Here is a 22583-nt window from a genome sequence, read left to right on the forward strand (position 1 = left end):
ACGGGCAATTTAGAGTCTCCAATTAATGCATGTTTTTGGGATGTGGGAGGAAACCGGAGTGCCCGGAGAAAACCCACGCAGGCACGGGGAGAACATGCAAACTCCACACAGGCGGGGACGGGGATTGAACCCCGCACCTCAGAACTGTGAGGCTGACGCTCTAACCAGTCGGCCACCGTACCAACATATATATATATATATATATATATATATATATATATATATATATATATATATATATATATATATATATATATATATATATATATATATATATATATATATATATATATATATATATATATATATATATATATATATATATATATATATATATATATATATATATATATATATATATATATATATATATATATATATATATATATATATATATATATATATATAATATTCTAAATAATTATTAAAATAACTACTGTCAGTCAGGAGGGTCTTTTGGTCGGCAAAGCCAAGGTCACGCGACGCACCGCGGCACAGCGATCCACCTGAGGAGGAGGAGGAGGAGGTGGAGAAGGAGGTGGAGGAGGAAGGTGAGCGCTGCGCATGCGCACCCCGCTCACATTACTGTGTGCGTGGGTGTGTGTGTCATATTAATAAAGGCCGTCTTCCGCCCCCGGCCTGAGAACACTCCTCGCTGCTTTGGAAGTCGACACTCTCGAGGGCTCCGCTGAACGTGGAGGGGCACCGTGCACGATGGGGGACGAGGCGAAGAGGAAGAAGGACAAAAACAAGGACGACAGGGTGACTTTGAAGAAGGAAATTGGACTTTTGAGCGCGTGCGCCATCATCATCGGTGAGTTTCTGAAACTATGAGTTCAACTAGTTTGTGTTCAAAAGGTGACGAATGTAAAGTTACAGTTGTTTGGAGTGTTAAAGTTACGGCAGCACAACGTCTGGGACTCGAACGAGTTCCTGCCTGCTCCCTGGCCTCTTTTTAAGCAAGGCTGTTAGCCTTTTACGTGCAATTTGGGCCAACCTCAAGTGATGTGCGGCAGGATGCGTTTACTTAAATTTTTTCACCCCCTCTGGCTGGGCGGAAAGTTGCATCAGAGCCTGCCTACGTGGCTGGATCATGCTGAATTGGAAAGAGTTATTTCGGTGAGCTTCTTTACTTTGATGTATGTCAATATAAAGCAGTGTATGCCGATACAACATAAGCAACGGGACTTGTTATCCAGCCTCTGTAAACATAGATGCACTCACATGTGGATAAATATGGTGTATGAAAGGGGATATGCGCCAATGTGTCTGCAGCGTAAAAGCACAGATTGGATGTAGCGCTATTCGGATTTGAACTTTATCCACATAGGGACTTTATGGAAATACTGTAATCCAATCTACGGATAAAACATACAACTTTACAAGCCGTACAGGACAGTTTTTAAGTCGCATTTTGTGTAAAAATAAGTGAACACCACTAGTTTTCAAGCCTATAAACAATAAAATACTCAGTCTGAACTTTAATTTTCATTGAACTTTCATTCAAGTGTCGAAGTACAACACCAATTCCAATGAAGTTGGGATGTTGTGTTAACCATAAATAAAAACAGAATACAATGATTTGCAAATCATGTTCAACCTATATTTAATTGAATACACCACAAAGACAACATATTTAATGTTCAAACTGATACATTTTATTGTTTTTAGCAAATAATCATCAACTTCAGCAAATAATCATTAAACATCATTAACACTTTCCAAAAAAGCTGGGACAGGTGGCAAAAAAGACTGAGAAAGTTGAGGAATGCTCATCAAACACCTGTTTGGAACATCCCACAAGTGAACAGGCGAATTGGGAACAGGTGGGTGCCATGATTGGGTATAAAAGGAGCTGCCCTGAATTGCTCAGTCATTCACAAGCAAAGATGGGGCGAGGTTCACCTCTTTGTGAACAAGTGTGTGAGAAAATAATCGAACAGTTGAAGGACAATGTTCCTCAATGTACAATTACAAGGAATTTAGGGATTTCATCATCTACGGTCCATAATATCATCAAAAGGTTCAGAGAATCTGGAGAAATCACTGCATGTAAGCGGCAAGGCCGAAAACCAACATTGAATGCCTGTGACCTTCGATCCCTCGGGCAGCACTGCATCAAAAACCACCATCTTACATCCGTAAGTGAAAATTTAAACTCTACTATGCAAAGCAAAAGGCATTTATCAACAACACCCAGAAACGCTACCGGCTTCTCTTGGCCAGAGCTCATCTAAGATGGACTGATGAAAAGTGTTCTGTGGTCCGACGAGTCCACATTTGAAATTGTTTTTGTAAATTGTGGACGTCGTGTCCTCCGGGCCAAAGAGGAAAAGAACCATCCAGACTGTTATGGACGCAAAGTTCAAAAGCCAGCATCTGTGATGGTATGGGGCTGTGTTAGTGCCAATGGCATGGGTAACTTACACATCTTTAACTGTCATAGAAGGGTAAAAATCAGTTAACCTGTACTAATATGATATATTTAATACAGTAATTATATTATTATTTTAATTACTGAATTTTATGTTTTATGTACATCAGTTTGTTAAAGCTGTGCTTTATGAATAAAGTTGAGTTTAGTTGAGTTCAGCTTGTACTGATCATAAAAGTGTAATAATCAGTGAAGCACTGCAAATAGACAAGTTTAAAAACAATTAAATGCTCGGTCTTATCTTTATCTTTCGTACAATTGTAAAAATAAGTTGACCACCACTAATAGTAAAGCATAAAAACAATAACATTATCAGTCTTTACTGTCATACAAATGTAGAACACACACACACACACAAACACAGAAATATCACACACACACATATAGTACATCTCACACAAATGCCACACTCTGCGAACACAAGTCACAAACACATCAATACACACATCACACACGGACACACACATCACACACACATGCACATGCACGCATAGACACACACACACACTATATAGTAACACACACATGGACAAACACGAACGCACACTTATACATCACACACGACATGCACACACATGTAGAGTAACACATCGCACACACATGTAGAGTAACACAACACACACACACAAAAGACACAACAGATACACACATGCACACACAAGGACACGCTCACACAAAACACCGCAATCTGGGGACATCTCTGATCTGCTGTGATGTAGCCAAACATCAGTCGTTACGGAAAAAAACATCTGGAAAAGAAGTGACGGGATTGGGGGACAGTACAAGGAGGGTAACCTAAACATTGGGGGTCTTCACCCGTACTGCCTGTACTGCCTCTCGGGAAAACTGACAACTGTAAATATGTCGGCGTTCCAGCGCGCTCACATGACTCCATTCCACGAGTTCCTTTTTAGCTGCAACGTTAGAGGGGTAGACTGTCAGGGAGGAGGGGCCGGAGTGATATGTTATCCCGGCTGCAGGGAGCTGGAACAATCTAGTGTCAATTTTCCTATGAGGGGAGGGAAGTTACACGCAACCACTGACTAACATGCTAGCCAGGCTCATTAGCATCAGCATGGATTTGGCACTCTAGCACCCAAGGAAGGCTATTTATGAGCAGGTGCTGAAAGGAAGTATGGTTGTTTGTTGTTATAACCGGTTTAGGGTTGCTCATGAGGCACATGCTCCTGACAGATCGATTTATAATTGATCGCAGAGCAGTTTTGTTTATTAGATTATGCATTTTTTTCGTCAAAGGTGCAAAAAAGTTACAAACATACAAACTAACACTGCTTACCCTTTTCCCTAATCCTTGACCTCAGCCCCGAAACCTAAACAAAACAAAAATCTTTTGAATTTACTTAATTTGAGCAAGTACATCAGCTGCACATGATTAAAATGTGGTTAACTGACGGGATAAAAAAAATGCCCCTTGTCTACTTGAAAATTGTCAGTTTGCCACATTTTATCCATGTACATATTCAAATTAACTAAATTCCAAATACTTTTTTTTTCAGTGAAAAACTTGAACCCAACACATAACCCACCATAAACCTTAACACCTTATTCTTATCCCAAACGTTAAACCCTAACCTTGGTTGCGCTGTACTTCCACAGTTACCACTCGTCAAAGTCATGCGAAAATTGAACTAAAACCTAAGCACTAATCTCAAATCCTGTTTTCACTGTAACTCAACAATTACTACTCATTCAAAATCATGTAGGATAGACTTAAAATTAGCTCACTTTGAGTTTGTGATCCTGGTTCATGCAAATGAGCGACTGCTCATGCTGCCCCCCACCCCCCCCCAACCACTTCGACTGCGAGGCCAACGCAGCACAACCTTTGTTACCGTGAGAACCAGGGTTGAAGCTAGTTGAAATAGCGAGTGTACTGCAAATGTGAGCATGGAGAAAGACAGTAAAAGCATGGAAGGTATTTTCACTGGCAACACGTTAGCCTAGTGGTTAGCATGTTTGCTACACAGTGAATAGGTCCTGGGTTCCAATCTCAGCCCTTCTCTCTGGGTTTTGCATATTTTTCCCATGCTTGTGTGGGTTTTCTCTGTGTACTGTGGCTTCCTCCCACAATCCAACAACATCCATGTTAGTTATTTTGCAGTGTAGACCAGCCATGGCTTGAAAGTGGCTCAGAAGATTGTTTAATTCTAAAAAATAAATAAATAAGGTTTAGCTGTGTGAGTGAACATTGGTGGGATAGCCAGAAATAATGGGTGCTAACTTACTGTAATTAAATTACTTTAACAAATACTGTTATTGACATGCTTTCTCTAACTTTCTCACTGTCCCGGCTATATGGACGGGTGTTGTTCAGAGTTTGCGTCGGTTTGGATTTTCCTTTGTTTTCCCCCACGCTGCATTGCTTGAACGCAGCATGCTCCTACTCTGTCTGAGACACCGCAAAATAGTCCCACACCGATGGTGTGTTTTTTTACCGACAAGATTGAAAAAACTTTGACTGTCAGATAGTGACAGTCCTCCGCAACAAGACACGTGACAAGGCTAAATATAAACAAGTTTTTGGATTCAGAAGACGCGGAGTTAAATGTCTTCGGCGTAAAGTCTAGTAATAAGGTTTATATTTGCCCATAGCTGTGCCACAAAAAACTCTTGTGGCAATCCACGCAACACAACTGCAGGTTTGCTACAATGCATACAAAGCGTTCCCTTCTCCTGTAATTTCTCTAAATTACAGTAGATACTATTGTATACTGTAGCTGCGGATATGTTACGTGAATGAAACGTGAATTTTAAGACTTCTGACTGTCTGCAAGGCCACTAAGCTATCTGAATGTGATTGGATGAAGAAGTTAGAGGGTGGGGCCAGTGCAACCGAGGACGACGGGGAGAGTGAGTGAGCGAGATTGTGTTTGGAGGTGAAAGCGCAAACAGCGACTTCCATCCATCCATCCATTTTCTGAGCCGCTTCTCCTCACTAGGGTCACGGGCGTGCTGGAGCCTATCCCAGCTATCATCGGGCAGGAGGCGGGGTACACCCTGAACTGGTTTCCTGCCAATCACAGGGCACATACAAACAAACAACCATTCGCGCTCACATTCACACCTATGGGTAATTTAGAGTTGTCAATTAACCTACCATGCATGTTTTTTGGGATGTGGGAGGAACCCGGAGTGCCCGGAGAAAACGCATGCAGGCACGGCGAGAACATGCAAACTCCACACAGGCGGGGCCGGGGATTGAACCCCGGTCCTCAGACCTGTGAGGCAGACGCTCTAACCAGTCGAGCACCGTGCCGCCGCAAACAGCGACTTGACATCTAAAAAGAATACCATCGGCCTCATTGATTAAGTCGAGTTGACTATCATCACTTTAGTGTCGTCTCCAACAAAATCTGAAATCGTTAATCCCTATTGCAAAGCAATACTTATGTTGCTTTGGCCTGAGCACAAAAACCATGAATAGGTGAGTTTTTCATTACATAACGAAGGATTGGTTCCCCCCAAAATCTGCAAATATGTGAATTTGTCAATGCTGAACCGCAAAAGTCCTGTTCGATGCATTTTAAAAGGACACTTGCATTTTAGTGAGGCATATTCCCAAATCAGTCACTGATGGTGTAGTGGTACACTCGCCTGACTTTGGTGCGGGCAGTGTGGGTTCAGTTCCCACTCAGTGAGGGTGTGAATATGAGTGCAAATGGTTGTCCGTGTCTATATGTTTCCTGCGACTGACTGGCGACCAGTTTAGGGTGTAGTCTGCCTAAATGAGTCAGGCTTGTCCTTTTGAACGAGGAGGACTCTAGGGTTTTGCTAGTTGGGGTGTTGGGTGTTGGGGGGCAGTTTTATGACATAACAAGGACAATGCAGCTGTTACGCAACATCTCACACGGCCTCCACAAGTGAACGTGACAGCCATGAATGCTTCTCTCTGCTCACGCTGCATCATTAGCGGACCCTCGGAGATGCTGAGAATGCAATGCGGGGGTGGGGGTCTTTTCTGTGCGATGATGAGGTTGCCAAGGCATGCCTCTACATTTGAAATGCTGTGAAAATTTACATCACCGTGCATTTTTTTCGTCCGCACCGCTTCATCCTCACCAGGGTCGCGGGTGTGCTGGACCCTATCCCAGCTATCTTCAGGCGAGAGGCGTGGTACACCCTGAACTGGTCGCCAGCCAATCGCAGTGCACATATAAACAAACAACTTTTCACGCACACATTCATACCTAAGGGCAATTTAGAGCCTTCAGTCAACCTACCATGCATGTTTTTGGGATGTGGGAGGAAACCGGAGTGCCCGGAGAAAACCCACGCAGGCACGGGGAGAACATGCAAACTCCACACAGGCGGGGCTGCGATTCAAACCCCCGTCCTCAGAACTGTGAGGCAGATGTGCTCTGATATTTTTTAAATAGGATAAAGTTTAGGAAAGTTATTAACATTTTGGCGCCGTGTCTTGTGACTCTAAACCTTCGCGCATTGGCTAAGATGCGTTAGACAGACGTCCTTTCATAAGAAAGCAGGCGTGCGCTTTTGTGCAGATTGCAGCACGCGGTCATGTGCATATAGAATGAATTCTGATTCAGTAACATATGCATGGTGGTGCGAAGAAAATTGGCTAGTACGCACATGGCATGAATCCGATGGTGAGTTCACGTATACGCTCAACTTGTGTGCAGAGTGCACATTTCCACACATTTATTAGTGAATGAGGCTCATTCAAATAAAAAGTGCTTGTTGTGTTCATCGAAAAGTGTTTTGAGGTGCAATGATTATCAAATTATATATATATATGTATATATATATATATATATATATGGTGCAATGATTATCAAATTATATATATATGTGTGTATATATATATATATATATATATATATATATAATATTAAAAAAAAAATATATATATATATATAGGTGCAGTGATTATCAAATTAGATATATATATGTATATATGTATATATATGTATATATATATATATATATATTTTTTTTCTTTTTTCTATACCAAGTTTTGATAAGCGATTCATCATTTAGGGACCTTGTTTAACTTAAAATTCTCCAAATCCTCTGAATTTCAGCCTCTCCACACTAAATAATATTTATATTTATATTTTGTACATATTTTTTCTATTTATATTATTGTATTTTATATAATGATAAAGCAGATTGAATATCTTTGTGTTTCATCAAAATAAGACAATTGCAAACATCTTTTTTTTTTGTGCCTATTTTCTGACATGTTACTGACCAAAGTAGTCACTGAATTATAATCAGTCTATGTTTGTACATTTTATGCAGTGTCACTTTGAATTTATGTCCTGTTTTTTAATAAAGGGATGGAAATTTCATGTTTTTTAAATCCGATTCATCAAAAAAAATTAACGACAGATTGAGCAATTATTAAATAGTTGCAGTCCTAAAACTGTCAGCAATAGTACATGACCCTCCCTCCAAGCTGCACTACACTGGACCCCTTAGGGATGAAACGTGAATTTTAAGACTTCTGACTGTCTGCAAGGCCACTAAGCTATCTGAATGTGATTGGATGAAGAAGTTAGAGGGTGGGGCCAGTGCAACCGAGGACGACGGGGAGAGTGAGTGAGCGAGATTGTGTTTGGAGGTGAAAGCGCAAACAGCGACTTCCATCCATCCATCCATTTTCTGAGCCGCTTCTCCTCACTAGGGTCACGGGCGTGCTGGAGCCTATCCCAGCTATCATCGGGCAGGAGGCGGGGTACACCCTGAACTGGTTTCCTGCCAATCACAGGGCACATACAAACAAACAACCATTCGCGCTCACATTCACACCTATGGGTAATTTAGAGTTGTCAATTAACCTACCATGCATGTTTTTTGGGATGTGGGAGGAACCCGGAGTGCCCGGAGAAAACGCATGCAGGCACGGCGAGAACATGCAAACTCCACACAGGCGGGGCCGGGGATTGAACCCCGGTCCTCAGACCTGTGAGGCAGACGCTCTAACCAGTCGAGCACCGTGCCGCCGCAAACAGCGACTTGACATCTAAAAAGAATACCATCGGCCTCATTGATTAAGTCGAGTTGACTATCATCACTTTAGTGTCGTCTCCAACAAAATCTGAAATCGTTAATCCCTATTGCAAAGCAATACTTATGTTGCTTTGGCCTGAGCACAAAAACCATGAATAGGTGAGTTTTTCATTACATAACGAATTACATGACCCTCCCTCCAAGCTGCACTACACTGGACCCCTTAGGGATGATTACTGGTTGATGTTTCCATGGCGGCGCTTCCTCTGAGAAAGCTGTAAACATCAAGTACCTTGAGGGTGCCGCACAGGTGGCAACCAGATAAAATGTGACGATGACCTTAGAACAGGAAATAGAATTGGCGACATAGGAAAGTATATATATATATATATATAATGCGCCACACATTTTTAATGGGAGACAGGTCTGGACTTTAGGCAGGCCAGTCTAGTACCCGCACTCTTTTACTACAAAGCCACGCTGCTGAAACACATGCAGAATGTGGTTTGGCATTGTCTTGCTGAAATAAGCAGGGGCGTCCATGAAAAAGACGTTGCTTGGATGGCAGCATATGTTTCGCCAAAACCTGTATGGAACTTTCAGCCTTAATGGTGCCTTCACAGATGTGTAAGTTACCCATGCCATTGGCACTAACACAGCCCCAAATCATCACAGATGCTGGCTTTTGAACTTTGCGTCCATAACAGTCTGGATGGTTATTTTCCTCTATGGCCCGGAGGACACGACATCCACAATTTCCCAAAACAATTTGAAATGTGGACTCGTCAGACCACAGAACACTTTTCCACTTTGCATCAGTCCATTTTAGATGAGCTCTGGCCCAGAGAAGCCGGCGGGGTTTCTTGGTGTTGTTGATAAATGGCTTTTGCTTTGCATAGTAGAGTTTCAAGTTGCACTTATGGATGTAGTGCCGGACTGTATTTACTGACACTGGTTTTCTGACGTTTTCCTGAGCCCATGTGGTGATATCCTTTACACATTGATATCGATTTTTGATGCAGTGCCACCTGAGGGATCGAAGGTCACGGGCATCCAATGTGGGTTTTCGCCCTTGCCGCTTACATGCAGTGATTTCTCCAGATTCTCTGAACCTTTTGATGATGATATAGACCGTAGATGATGAAATCCCGAAATTCCTTGCAATTGTACGTTGAGGAACATTGTCCTTAAACTATTTGACTATTTTCTCTCGCACTTGTTCACAAAGAGGTGAACCTCACCCCATCTTTGCTTGTGAATGACTGCGCAATTCAGGTGAGGTCCTTTTATACCCAATCATGGCACCCACCTGTTCCCAATTAGCCTGTTCACCTGTGGGATGTTCCAAACAGGTCTTTGATGAGCATTCCTCAACTTTCTCATTGTTTTTTGCCACCTGTCCCAGCTTTTTTGGAACGTGTTGCAGCCATAAAATTCTAAGTTAATGATTATTTGGGAAAAACAAAGTTTATCAGTTTGAACATTAAATATCTTGTCTTTGTAGTGTATTCAATTAAATATAGGTTGAACATGATTTGCAAATCCTTGTATTCTGTTTTTATTTATGTTTAACACAACGTCCCAACTTCACTGAAATTGGGGTTGTATATATAACCATGGCCAATTAGTTGATACAGGAGAGCCTTGTTTACTTTCTTTGTTGTTTTCAGTTATGTCTCTTTCCTCTCCTCAGGCAACATCATCGGCTCGGGCATCTTCGTGTCCCCCAAAGGCGTCCTGGAGCATGCTGGCTCAGTGGGGCTGTCGCTGATTGTGTGGGTATGTGGAGGTGGGATCTGCGTGCTGGGTTCAATGTGCTACGCCGAGCTGGGCGTCACCATCCCAAAGTCGGGAGGAGACTACTCATACGTGACGGAGATCTTCGGCGGACTCGTCGGGTAAGAAAATCATATCAGATTACGTATATCGTATCATATCAATCATCTCATATTGTATGTACAATTTACAAGTAAGCCTTAAGTCCTTCCCTTCAACTTTCAAGCAAGTCCCATTGTCAAGTTACTGTAGAAAATATCGAGCAAATCAGGTTAAGTCTCGACTTCATTTCAAGTTGAGTCAAGTAATTACTTGGGTTAAGCAAGCCAAAAGTCAAGTCAAACAATCTGGCTCAGTCACAACATATGTCTGCAAATGAGCCACTTTGTACTCAGTATCGGTACAGTATCAGTGTTAGTTAGCTGTATCCTGAAACATCATTTTTAATGGTCTCAAATCAGTCTCCGTACTGTCTATGATTTTGTTGTCTTCTCAATTAAACACATAATTGACATGAAGCTTAGTTCATGTTTGACCAGCTATCGGCCAGCTAAACTGTGAAGTCATCATAAAACAAAAAAAGTTAACCACTGTCAATTTTAAATGTATATAAAACATTGTACTCTAACGACGAAGGCATAACCATTACAGATGCAATTTTTTGGAATATATAGTTTATATTTATATATTTGTGGTATTTAGTCATAATAATTTTGAATTATTTTTCTGCCCCTGTAGCCACAACGCCCAAAAAAACATTTTGTAGTATATCTGTTTATTATTTTGTATTATCTTCTAATATTTTTTATATTTTCGTCATCATATTTTTGGGGATTTAAGTCTGAGATGTTGGTCTTTTTGTGATATTTGTATTATATTAAGTTTTTGCTTCAGCAACCACCAAGGCTGCATTCCGCCTGGCCAGCCGGTACCCATCAGCTGCCTCAGGAGTCCCACCGGCCAAAAAAGCCCGATAGGACTCCTTCTTCAGCTTGACGGCAACCCTCACCGTTGGTGTCCACCAACGGGTTTGGGGATTGCCACCACGACAGGCACCGACCACCTTACGGCAACAGCGTCGGTCGGCCGCCTCAGCAATGGAGACGCGGAACATGGTCCACTCGGACTCGATGTCCCCCACCTCCCCCGGAACATGAGCAAAGTTCTGTCGGAGTTTAAACTCCTTCTGACAGGGGATTCTGCCAGACGTTTCCAGCAGACCCTCACAATACGTTTGGGCCTGCCACGTCGGACCGGCATCTTTCCCCACCATCGGAGCCAACTCACCACCAGGTGGTTATCAGTTGACAGCTCCGCCCCTCTCTTCACCAGAGTGTCCAAGACATGCGGCCGCAAGTCCGATGACACGACCACAAAGTTGATCATCGAACTGCGACCTAGGGTGTCCTGGTGCCAAGTGCATGTGTGGACACCCTTATGCTTGAACATGGTGTTCGTTATGGACAATCCGTGATGAGCACAGAAGTCCAATAACAGAACACCGCTCGGGTTCTGATCAGGGGGGCCGTTCCTCCCAATCACGCCCTTCCAGGTCTCACTGTCATTGCCCACGTGAGCATTGAAGTCCCCCAGCAGAACGATTGAGCCCCCAGTGGGAGCGCTCTCCAGCACCCCCTCCAAGGACTCCAAAAAGGGTGGCTACTCTGAACTGCTGTTTGGTGCATAGGCACAAACAACAGTCAGGACCCATCCCCCCACCCGAAGGCGGAGGGAGGCTACCCTCTCGTCCACCGGAGTGAACCCCAACGTACAGGTGCCAAGCTGGGGGGCAATAAGTATACCCACACCTGCTCAGCACCTCTCACCGTGGGCAACTCCAGAGTGGAAGAGAGTCCAACCCCTCTCGAGAGGACTGGTACCAGAGCTCAAGCTGTGTTTGGAGGAGAGTCCGACTATATCTAGTCGACCTCACACACCAGCTCGGGCTCCTTCCCTGCCAGAGAGGTGACATCCCACGTCCTTAGAGCCAGCTTCTGTAGCCATGGGAAGGGGGACCCACGTTACCCTTTCGAGCTTTGCCCGGCCGTGCCCCATGGGTGCAGGCCCGGCCACCAGGCGCTCGCCTTCGAGCCCCACCACCAGGCCTGGCTCCAGTGGGGGGTCCCGGTGACCTGCGTCCGGGCAAGGGAAAACCAAGTCCATCGTTTGTCATCATAAGGGGTCTTTGAGCCGTGCTTTGTCTTGTCCCTCACCTAGGACCTGTTTGTCATGGGTGACCCTGCCAGGAGCATAAAGCCCCAGCCAACTTAGCTCCTAGGGTCATTGGGACACACAAACCCCTCCACCACGATAAAGTGACGGCTCAAGGAGGGTTTTTTTTAACACAATTTAGCACTATTCTGTCGTAAATATGTCATATTTTATTTTTTCTAATAATTTAGTCATTTTTTTGTTGCAATGTATTATTTTATTATTATATTTATTCTTTTTATTTTTCTTCTTTTGTTATAAAAAGCCCCCAAAAAACTAAACACCAGCAGACTTAATGCTTTCATGTAGATTTTACGCCGATCTGATCTGTGTGATTGGTATCGGTCGATAATTAGCATTTTATGCTGATCGGCTTCAATAACAATTCGCCGATCCGATCAATGACGTCATCGATCGATCCACACAGGACATTTAACTCCCCGTCTTCGTGGCATATGAATCCAAAAGCTAGTTTATTTTTAGCCTTGTCACGTGTCTTGTGGTGCAGTACTGTAACTATCCCACGGCCAATAAAGTTTTATCAATCTTGTCGGTGAAAAAAACATGTCGTCAGTATGGGACTATTTTTCGGTGTCTCAGACAAACAACACGTAAGTTATTATGCAGTCTGTGCACAACTGAAGTACATCGTGGGGAACGTCATCTATCCATCCATCCATTTTCTTCACCGCTTCTCCTCACTAGGGTCGCGGGCGTGCTGGAGCCTATCCCAGCTGTCATTGGGCAGGAGGCGGGGTACACCCTGTACTGGTTGCCAGCCAATCGCAGGGCATATATAAACAAACAACCATTTGCACTCACAGTCACACCTAAGGGCAATTTAGAGTCTCCAATTAATGCATGTTTTTGGGATGTGGGAGGAAACCGGAGTGCCCGGAGAAAACCCACGCAGGCACGGGGAGAACATGCAAACTCCACACAGGCAGGGCCGGGGATTGAACCCGGGTCCTCAGAACTGTGAGCCTGACGCTCTAACCAGTTGTCCGCCGAACATCATCTAAATGTTTCAAAACAACAAATTTGATCGGGCACCTGAAGAATGTACACAAGGAGGAGCATGCCATGTTCCAGCAACGCAACGCGGGGGAAAAAAAACAAAAAACAAAAACAAAGGAAAAGTCAAACGGACGCTAACTCTGGACAACACCCATCCATATAGCCGGGACAGTGAGAAAGTTAGAGAAAGCATGTCATTAACAGTATTTGTTAAAGTAATTTGATTACAGTAAGTTAGCATCCATTATTTCTGTCATGTTGTAATGTTGATTTGACTTAAACTTATGTCAGTGGCCAATCCTTGTATGCCCCCTCGAGGTCATTGATGTTTTTACTTTTGTCTAAAATGCTAGAGAATATATTTGAAGATACAATACTCAGTATACAGTACACAAGTATATACAATAAATGAACAAGTCGTACAGTACACAAGTATATACATGTCAATGTGTCATGTAAATAGACACATTGCTCCATCTTGTGATCGGATCGGTGATCGGTCATTGTTTTTATAAACTTGCTGATCGGTGATCAGCCCCAAAAATCCTGATTGTGTAAAGCCTACTTGCATGTTTGCTCAACTAAGGTCTGGCATGATATAACAGTGTTTTTTTTTTTGGTTGCTTCTTTTTAACACGTGAGGGTATTTATAAATGTAGCTTGTTCTGTGTGCCTTAGCTTCCTGTTGCTATGGAGCGCCGTGCTCATCATGTATCCAACCACGCTGGCAGTCATCGCGCTCACCTTCGCCAACTACGTGCTGCAGCCCGCCTTCCAGAACTGCCTGCCGCCCTATACCGCCACCCGATTGCTGGCCACCATCTGCGTCTGTGAGTAGCTCACATTTGTACCATCAACCGCACTTTTATAAATCTTGGGCCTGGGATGAAACAGTTTACTCATTTCAGCTGGTTCGTGTTACCCTTTCAAATGTTAGCGTTACAAGTGTGTTTAGAATCTCTGAGAGTACTAGTTGGCTTCTGTGTGCTGCAACAGCAAAAAAAAAAAAAAAAAAAAAAAAAAAAAAGTCAAACACATTTTGCAGTGCTATGAAACATGATGGAAGGCAGCTCAAGTGACGGCCATATTTTCGTTGAATATTTGTGTATTTTTCAGCAAGCGTTTTCCAATTTTAATCTAATTAGGACAATATTTGTGTTTTGTATCCAAAATGTCATAATTCGCTGGCTCCGCAAAAGACATTTACTTCATGTCGCCATCGTGCACAGTATATTTGAATCCAAAAGCTAGTTTATTTTTAGCCTTGTCGCGCGTCTGACGGCCAATAAAGTTATTAGAAAAAAATAAATAAAAAAAATATGTCGGCGGTGCTGCAATTGGCTGCCGACCAGTTCAGGGTGCACCCCGGCTCTCGCCCGAAGATTGCTGAGCTAGGCTCCAGCACGCCCTCGATCGTAGTGAGGATAAGCGGAATGGAAGATGAATGAATGAATGTCTGGGGTGTGGAACAGTTAACAGACTACACGTAATCCCCGGATCAGACAACAAGATACATTTTCTCTTTCACGGTTGCACTGTCAGGCTACTGCAGTAAAATCTTGTATTCCGATACCACCACATCCCGTTTTTTATTGGGCTTTATCTTGTCAACTCAAATGCGACCAGATACACGCATTACAGAGGCGACGACAACAAGAGTGGATCGCCCCGACTATATTATAAGGACAAAATGGGGAAAAAAGTGTGTTGGTGCTCAGGACAGGAGAGGACGTTCATTTAAGGCTTGCTTGAGGTATGTTCACGTACTTTTAATACGATACGGCTCGCAAGCAGGCAAAAAAACGTTATGCAGCCTAGCGAGCGGGTGGTAGCACGAATGGTTGGACGTAAACATGCTGCCGTTCTATCGAATCATGCTCTCAAATTTCGGTGTGGGTAAAGTCATTTAATCCAAAATAAAGTAATTTAATTACAGTAAGTTAGGACCCATTATTTCTGTCATGTAATGTTGGTTTGACCTGACTGATTAGAATACACGAGCTGACGAGAGCAGTGATTTCCAACCTTTATGGAGCCAAGGAACATATTTTACAATTGAAAAATCTCACTGCACACCAACAAAAATGTCACAAAAAGTGGAAACATTAATTACTGTATTTACTTCCTGCCATCTAATAGAAGACCATTCATTTGTTCTGTTTGTCACTATGCCTCACTGGCATAAATAGAGGAACGAAGATACATTTATTGTACATATAATTTTTTTAGCAATTAAGTACACAAGTATATACAGTAAATGAACAGGTCATTTAAATAGACACATTCCTCCATCTTGTGATCGGTTATCGTTTTTTCAAACTCGCTGATCGGTGATGGGTCCCAAAAATACTGATCGTGTAAAGCCTTTTATTTATTTATATATATATATATATATATATATATATATATATAATACTGTATATATATATAAAATAGTTATTTTGTAAAGAAAATTAACTTTAATTAATTTTATGTTGTTTTTTAAAATCATTAAAACAAATTTAATTGTCATTTATTGGTTTTAATCCTTTTTTTCCCCATCATTTTAACATTGTTATTAAATTATTTTTATGAGGAATGTTTGTTTTATATTTTTGTATTGATTTAAAAAAAAAAATCATTTATTGTATTTATTCTTTATTAATCATTTCAACCCAAGATGTGCTGTGGTCCTTTTAAATAGTTGAGGACAACTGTGCATTTAAAAGAGTATGTGTTTAACCAGATAGATCAAGCTCTGGGTTGCTCATTTTTTCTAAGAATAAGAACCCTTTGGAGAGCCCCTCTTACCTTCCCCGTTTACACCTCCAACGAAAGCCCTCCTGCCCCCTCTCCAATAAACGTTAGTATTCTGTTGCTGAGCTTTCAGCTCTTACTGGCAGTCAGATTTACCTGCCCTGTCCCTTTCCAGAACGTCTGGCAGTGGCAAGTCAGCCGCTTGGCATGTTGGGTGTTCGAGGGTGAGTGGAACAATCCAGCATTACTGCAGAGGAAAAAGAGGGAGGCAACAGGGGTGTTCTTCATCAGCTTGGTCTCACAGAAAAGCTGCAGCCAAACATTCACAGCGGAAGCAGTTTGAGTGGTGGGAGGAAATGTTTTGCCCCGTGATGGATGCTCTAGAACGCCCCCCTGGGAGAAAGAGTGCTTAAAGGGCTATAAAATCAGATGCACACTTAGCATGTTGTCTAATAATCCCTGTACGCTGGAAGAAAATCTCTTCAAAGTTGCAACCATTAGGGCACTGAGAAAACTACACAAACATGACTTTGAGCTCAGCTACCTCTTTCTCAGCTACATATGTGTCATTCAAAATCCATAGGTTTCACACTGAACATCTAAACTAAACATCCCTGAAAGTTTGAAGAAAATCTCCCAAAGGTTGTAACTGTTTGGGCACTGACAAAACTACACAAGCATGACTTGGAGCTCAGCTACTTTGACCATGTTTTTTAGATTTCATAAGTCTGTTGTTTACTCATGCCTAAATAGTTGTTTTTTTTTATGTCTAATTTAGCATTAGCATATGGTGGAATATAAACTGCATTAATTGGAGACTCTAAATTGCCCGTAGGCATGACTGTGAGTGCGAATGGTTGTTTGTTCCTATGTGCCCTGCGATTGGCTGGCAACCAGTTCAGGGTGTACCCCGCCTCCTGCCCAATGACAGCTGGGATAGGCTCCAGCACGCCCGCGACCCTAGTGAGGAGAAGCGGCTCAGAAAATGGATGGATGGATGGATGGAATATAAACTACGACTGGATGTGATTTCCCTCGGGAGATAGAGTGGCTTGCTTTTAATCATGACAAATTCAAGTTGAGCAGAGCAGTGCTTTTCAATGGTGACGCTGTCTTGACTTTATGATGAATATCATGCAACACATATTAACATACAAGGATGACTTGAAATCAGCTACATTTCTAATTAAGTGTTGAACATGATTGATCATAAATAGTATTCTTGTCTTGTAGTGTTCCTGACATGGGTGAACTGCTCTAGTGTGCGCTGGGCCACGAGGATCCAGGATGTATTCACGGTGGGGAAACTGCTGGCTCTGGGCCTCATCATTCTTGTGGGACTGGTTCAAATTGGTCGAGGTAACGACGCTAACGTGCAAATTTTCAAAGCCTCATTTTCACCAAGTTCAGTACGCTTTGGTTCGGTACCTGTTTTTCTGCCGCCAGTGTGTCCGATTGACATGAAATCTGTCACATGTGTTCATTGTGATGGGACAGGAAAGAACCTATGCTGCAAAATGCAAAGGTAAATGACCATTTTGGTTCAAATATGCTATTTTTCATGGATTATGTAAATTTCCTGGGATTGTACCTAAACAAACTCTTCCCAGGGAATTCAGCCAATCGCCACTAAATTTGAGCCGGGTGTACAGTGGATCCCTCCTATTCGCATGGGATAGGGATCGAGACGGACGGGGAATAGCGAAAATTTGTGAAATATTTATGCAATTATAATTGCCAAAAAGCTATGCTTTGAATTTAAAATGCACAAGTTGGCAGCCCGGCATGGTGGGCGACTGGTTAGAGCGTCAGCCTCAGAGTTCTGAGGACCGGTGTTCAATCCCCGGCCCCACCTGTGTGGAGTTTCCATGTTCTCCCCGTGCCAGCATGGGTTTTCTCCGGGCACTCCGGTTTCCTCCCACATCCCAAAAACATGCATGAATTGGAGACTCTAAATTGCCCGTAGGTGTGAATGTGAGTGCGAATGGTTGTTTGTTTCTATGTGCCCTGCGGTTGGCTGGCAACCAGTTCAGGGTGTACCCCACCTCCTGCCCGATGATAGCTGGGATAGGCTCCAGCACGCCCGCGACCCTAGTGAGAAGAAGCGGATCAGAAAATGGATGGATGGATGGAAGTTGGCAGTCATTTTGGTTCAAAGGTGCCGTTGTTCAGGGATTTTGGACACTCGACTGAACTGAAGAACTTGGTGAAACCTTAGGTGAAGTCAGTAGACAGGAACCAAGTTGAGGGTTGAATGACAATTTGGGAGACCATGTTCTCACCTCATGTGTCCAGGCTACTACGATGCTCTAATGCCCAGTGTGGCCTTCGAGTTCAGTCAAGAACCGTCCGTGGGTCAGATCGCGCTGGCCTTTCTGCAGGCGTCCTTTGCTTACAGTGGCTGGAACTTCCTCAACTACGTCACCGAGGAGGTGGTAGAGCCACGCAAGTATGTTTTTTATGAGCCTTTAATCCCTGCTAACAACATTGCAAAAACTGTGCATAAAAACAAAAAAACAAAATGTATGACGACAGAATGTGCGAAGAATGTATTAATTCAAACAAAATTGTCTGCCAGTTGAAGAGGAAATTTTGACTTTGCAAGATTTCTTAAAACAAGTAAATGTAGCTATCCTCAAGAACCACCACTAATGTCTTAAAACTGGTGTATTTATACCACCTACATGTATAGAATTATGGTATTTATCACAAGATATATTCACACATATCCAGAAATAAAATCTCAATAAGTTATAACAATTTATGAAGATTTTTAAGGAAGAAAATGCTTGAACCAAGTGAAATGCTCTTACTTACTCTTGGGAAAGAACAAGCATATTTTACCTTGATTTGAGATACTGTATTTAATCTTGGTGAGATTTTAGTTTTTGCAGTGAACCTACTGCTAACATCATTGCTACCATTGTCACTGTGGCTTCACTGCGTTGAATTAGGAACCTGCCCCGTGCCATTTACATCTCCATCCCCTTGGTGACGCTGGTGTACACAATGACCAACATCGCCTACTTCTCCTCCATGACCCCTGAGGAGCTGCTAGCGTCCAATGCCGTGGCAGTGGTGAGCGTTACAGTGACAGTCACATGAGTTAGCTGTGCACTAATAGGAAGCACAAGCATGGGAGTCAAGGGAGTTGTCTGTGCTCTTTTTTTGTTTTGTTTAGTTGGCAAAGTCCAATTACTAATTACTCAACCTCTTTTTGATGGCGAATCCTCAAAATCTATAAATTTGCATGCGATTCCCACATTACATAGCGTAGGCAAAAAAAGCTTTGCCCTTATCTGTCTCTGTCTAGAATACATTTGTCGATCAGGGCTCATTAGGACCATTGACCAAGTACATCAAAGCCCTGGAATTTGTCCCAATGGCTTATCAAACCCTGAATAACTGACTAAATTTCCAATTACAGGCAGAAGTGGGAAGTAACGAATTCTGGAAAACCCTTCTACCTATGTAACGAAGTACTTGGATTTAAAAAAATGAGCTCGTTACTTTGAAAACCTGCCTCAGTTAGCGACGACGCAACGTAAAAAGCAGAATGCCAAAAAAGGAAACCGGAAGTGATTCAAGCTCAAAATTCTGGAAAACCGTTCTACCCATGTATACTGCATTTTTACGATGCATGGTTTTGCTTCTACCCATATGATCAAAACATGAAGTATTATCTGTATTTTTATAGGTTTTTTTCCCAAAGAATTGTTCTGAAGTTAAGCACTTTATTGAACACGTAAAACTTTTTTTTAATTTACTTGCTCTTATTTTGCTTTTATTTAGTAAATGAGAAAACACAGTTGTTTTCATATGTTTGATTATCCAGGCAGAATTTGTCAGATGGGTACAATTCTTTAAAGAAAACATGAAGGACCCGGCGAAACACATTTAATTTTATTTTAACTGGGTTCAAATTAAATGGTCAGGCATTTCAGAAAAGCATTATCATTAACCAAAACATAACCATAAAGAAATGAATGATGGTTGTTGTTCAGTCATATTAAAAAAATAAATAAAAAAAAAACAATATTTCACAAGGCGGCACGGTGGGCGACTGGTTAGAGTGTCAGCCTCACAGTTCTGAGGACCCGGGTTCAATCCCTGGCCCCGCCTGTGTGGAGTTTGCATGTTCTCCCCGTGCCTGCGTGGGTTTTCTCCAGGCACTCCGGTTTCCTCCCACGTCCCAAAAACATGCATTAATTGAAGACTCTAAATTGCCCGTAGGTGTGACTGTGCGTGCGAATGGTTGTTAGTTTGTATGTGCCCTGCGATTGGCTGGCAACCAGTTCAGGGTTTACCCCGCCTCCTACCCGATGATAGCTGGGATAGGCTCCAGCACGCCCGCGACCCTAGTGAGGAGAAGCGGCTCAGAAAATGGATGGATGGATGGAATATTTCACAAATTTTGCCAGGGTATGTAAACTTAACCCTGTCAAATTAATGATGGTTGTTGTTCAGTCATCAGTCATATTTAAACACAAATATTTTACAAATTCTGCCAGCGTATGTAAGCTTAATGAGCACGTATCCCTGTCATATTGGAATGAAAGTGTAGGCTGCACCTTTTTATAACCACTAGGTGCCGGTGGCATATTAGAATGAAAGTGTACAGCTTTTTCATAACCACGAGATGGCGGTATACATTTATAAAATGTGAAAGTTTTTTTTCCATTTGCCCCTATACCTATGTATAATGCGCACTATTGACTTTTGACAATGTTTTGGGGAAAGAAATATGCATTATACACGAGAAATTACGGTAAATGATTTTAACAAATGGCTGCAATATAAAAAAGAGTGAAAAATTTAAGGGGTTCTGAAAACTTTCCGTACCCACTATATTTGCCCACTTCCAAAACAAACCCGTAAAAATCCCAAACTGAAAATAGCTATAATTTGCTCATTTTCTCCTAGTCTCAGTCAAACTTTGTCACTGCGTGCCAGCGACATTAGATGGCGTAAGCCAGGGGTGCCAAAATCCTTTTCTTCAAGGCCCGTTTACAGAAACAATGAAGAATGCAAAGGCCACTTTGACATTCTTCGACTTTTTTAAATGCTCTAAAACCAGTCTGTCAAGCCATTATATATTGTAGTTATTTTGAGAAACCGCTACATCATAGCTTTCTGTGAAAGGTGTGAAGGTAAATAGTTTGGGATTTTTCATTATTTTGGGTTGGCCCGCAGCCCTGTATCCCACTAGAATAGCTCTATCCCTGCCCCGTTAACAGAGCTCCATATTCAAGACCAGAACAAGAGCCATCTGTAGTAAGTTGACAATCTTTAAAGCAGTGTTTACTTGAGGATCATGTGATTTGTTCAAAAATCAGACCTTGAGACACAGCAGAAAGTGGAGGAAAGCATTTTTGCTTTTGAAACTGAATTATCTTTAGTCATGTGGCATTATAAAGAGAAATGTTATAATTGTTTTAGTTGTTAATATTTGTTTGTTACATATCTTGAAAAGCTATATAAAACCAATTTATTATTATTTGTATTAATAGTTGTAGTAGTTGGAGTATCAGGAGCATCGCACCCATGGGGGATGTGGGTGTCGCACATCCCCCCAACTGACTCTTAGTCCACTGATTGTTTGGACCACTGACACAATTTAGTGGACTCACTAAAAATACCGAATAGACAGATTATTCTGTTGTTTTCTTGCCTGACTTGAGTTATCAGACTCATTGAAAATGCATTGGATGCAGATGATTTGGTTGTGATGGTTGGTAATGGCAGACTCAGATGATTCTATTATTTGGCTCATGACTCCAGTTAGCCGACCCAAAGAAAGCACAGCAGATTCAGGTGATTCAGTTGTTTTGTCTACTGACTCGAGTTAGTGAAAACCAATCCTGATGCTCAAAGCCCTTTCGGTACCCTGTCTTAAAGTTGTTGAGTACTTAAAAAGGTGGTGCTAGACATGCTCAGCTGATTGACTGAAAAAACAATGACAGATATTCAAATATATTATGAAATCTAAGAAAATTATGTCATATTTGAATTACCGTTATGTCATTTTGTCACAGGTCACACACTCAAAAACTGTTTAGTGTTGCTATCGTGTCACGTTGCAGACTTTTGGTGAAAAGCTGCTGGGCATGTTCTCTTGGGTGATGCCAATTTCCGTAGCCCTGTCCACCTTTGGAGGTATCAACGGATATCTTTTTACCTCCTCCAGGTAACATACACCCACACACACACACATACACACACTCATACACAATACAAATCTCACAGAACACCCCCACACAATACATGTGGTGCATGGACATATCATCACCGAAAACAAATACCCCGCCAAAACATCTTCAACTTTACTGAGCAATCAACTACATGCGGTTTATCAGAAGCTTTTTTTTCGTTTTATTTTGCACAAACCCCAATTCCAATGAAGTTGGGACATTGT

At 42.2% G+C, this 22583-nt stretch overlaps 1 protein-coding gene across 1 annotated transcript in view; it reads left to right on the forward strand.

Annotated features, from left to right (window-relative positions):
• Positions 1 to 623: 623 nt before the first annotated feature.
• slc7a10a (solute carrier family 7 member 10a) overlaps positions 624 to 22583 on the forward strand; it is a 32250-nt gene continuing 10290 nt past the window's right edge. The window contains exons 1-7 of the mRNA XM_061765217.1: positions 624 to 814; positions 10122 to 10326; positions 14111 to 14262; positions 17402 to 17527; positions 18464 to 18617; positions 19123 to 19246; positions 22252 to 22355. Of these exons, the coding sequence (XP_061621201.1) occupies positions 715 to 814; positions 10122 to 10326; positions 14111 to 14262; positions 17402 to 17527; positions 18464 to 18617; positions 19123 to 19246; positions 22252 to 22355 (965 nt within the window). The 5' untranslated portion in view covers positions 624 to 714. The remainder of the gene's footprint in view (positions 815 to 10121; positions 10327 to 14110; positions 14263 to 17401; positions 17528 to 18463; positions 18618 to 19122; positions 19247 to 22251; positions 22356 to 22583) is intronic.

This window comes from Phyllopteryx taeniolatus, chromosome 2 (assembly GCF_024500385.1).
Source record: "Phyllopteryx taeniolatus isolate TA_2022b chromosome 2, UOR_Ptae_1.2, whole genome shotgun sequence".
NCBI lineage: Eukaryota > Metazoa > Chordata > Actinopteri > Syngnathiformes > Syngnathidae > Phyllopteryx > Phyllopteryx taeniolatus.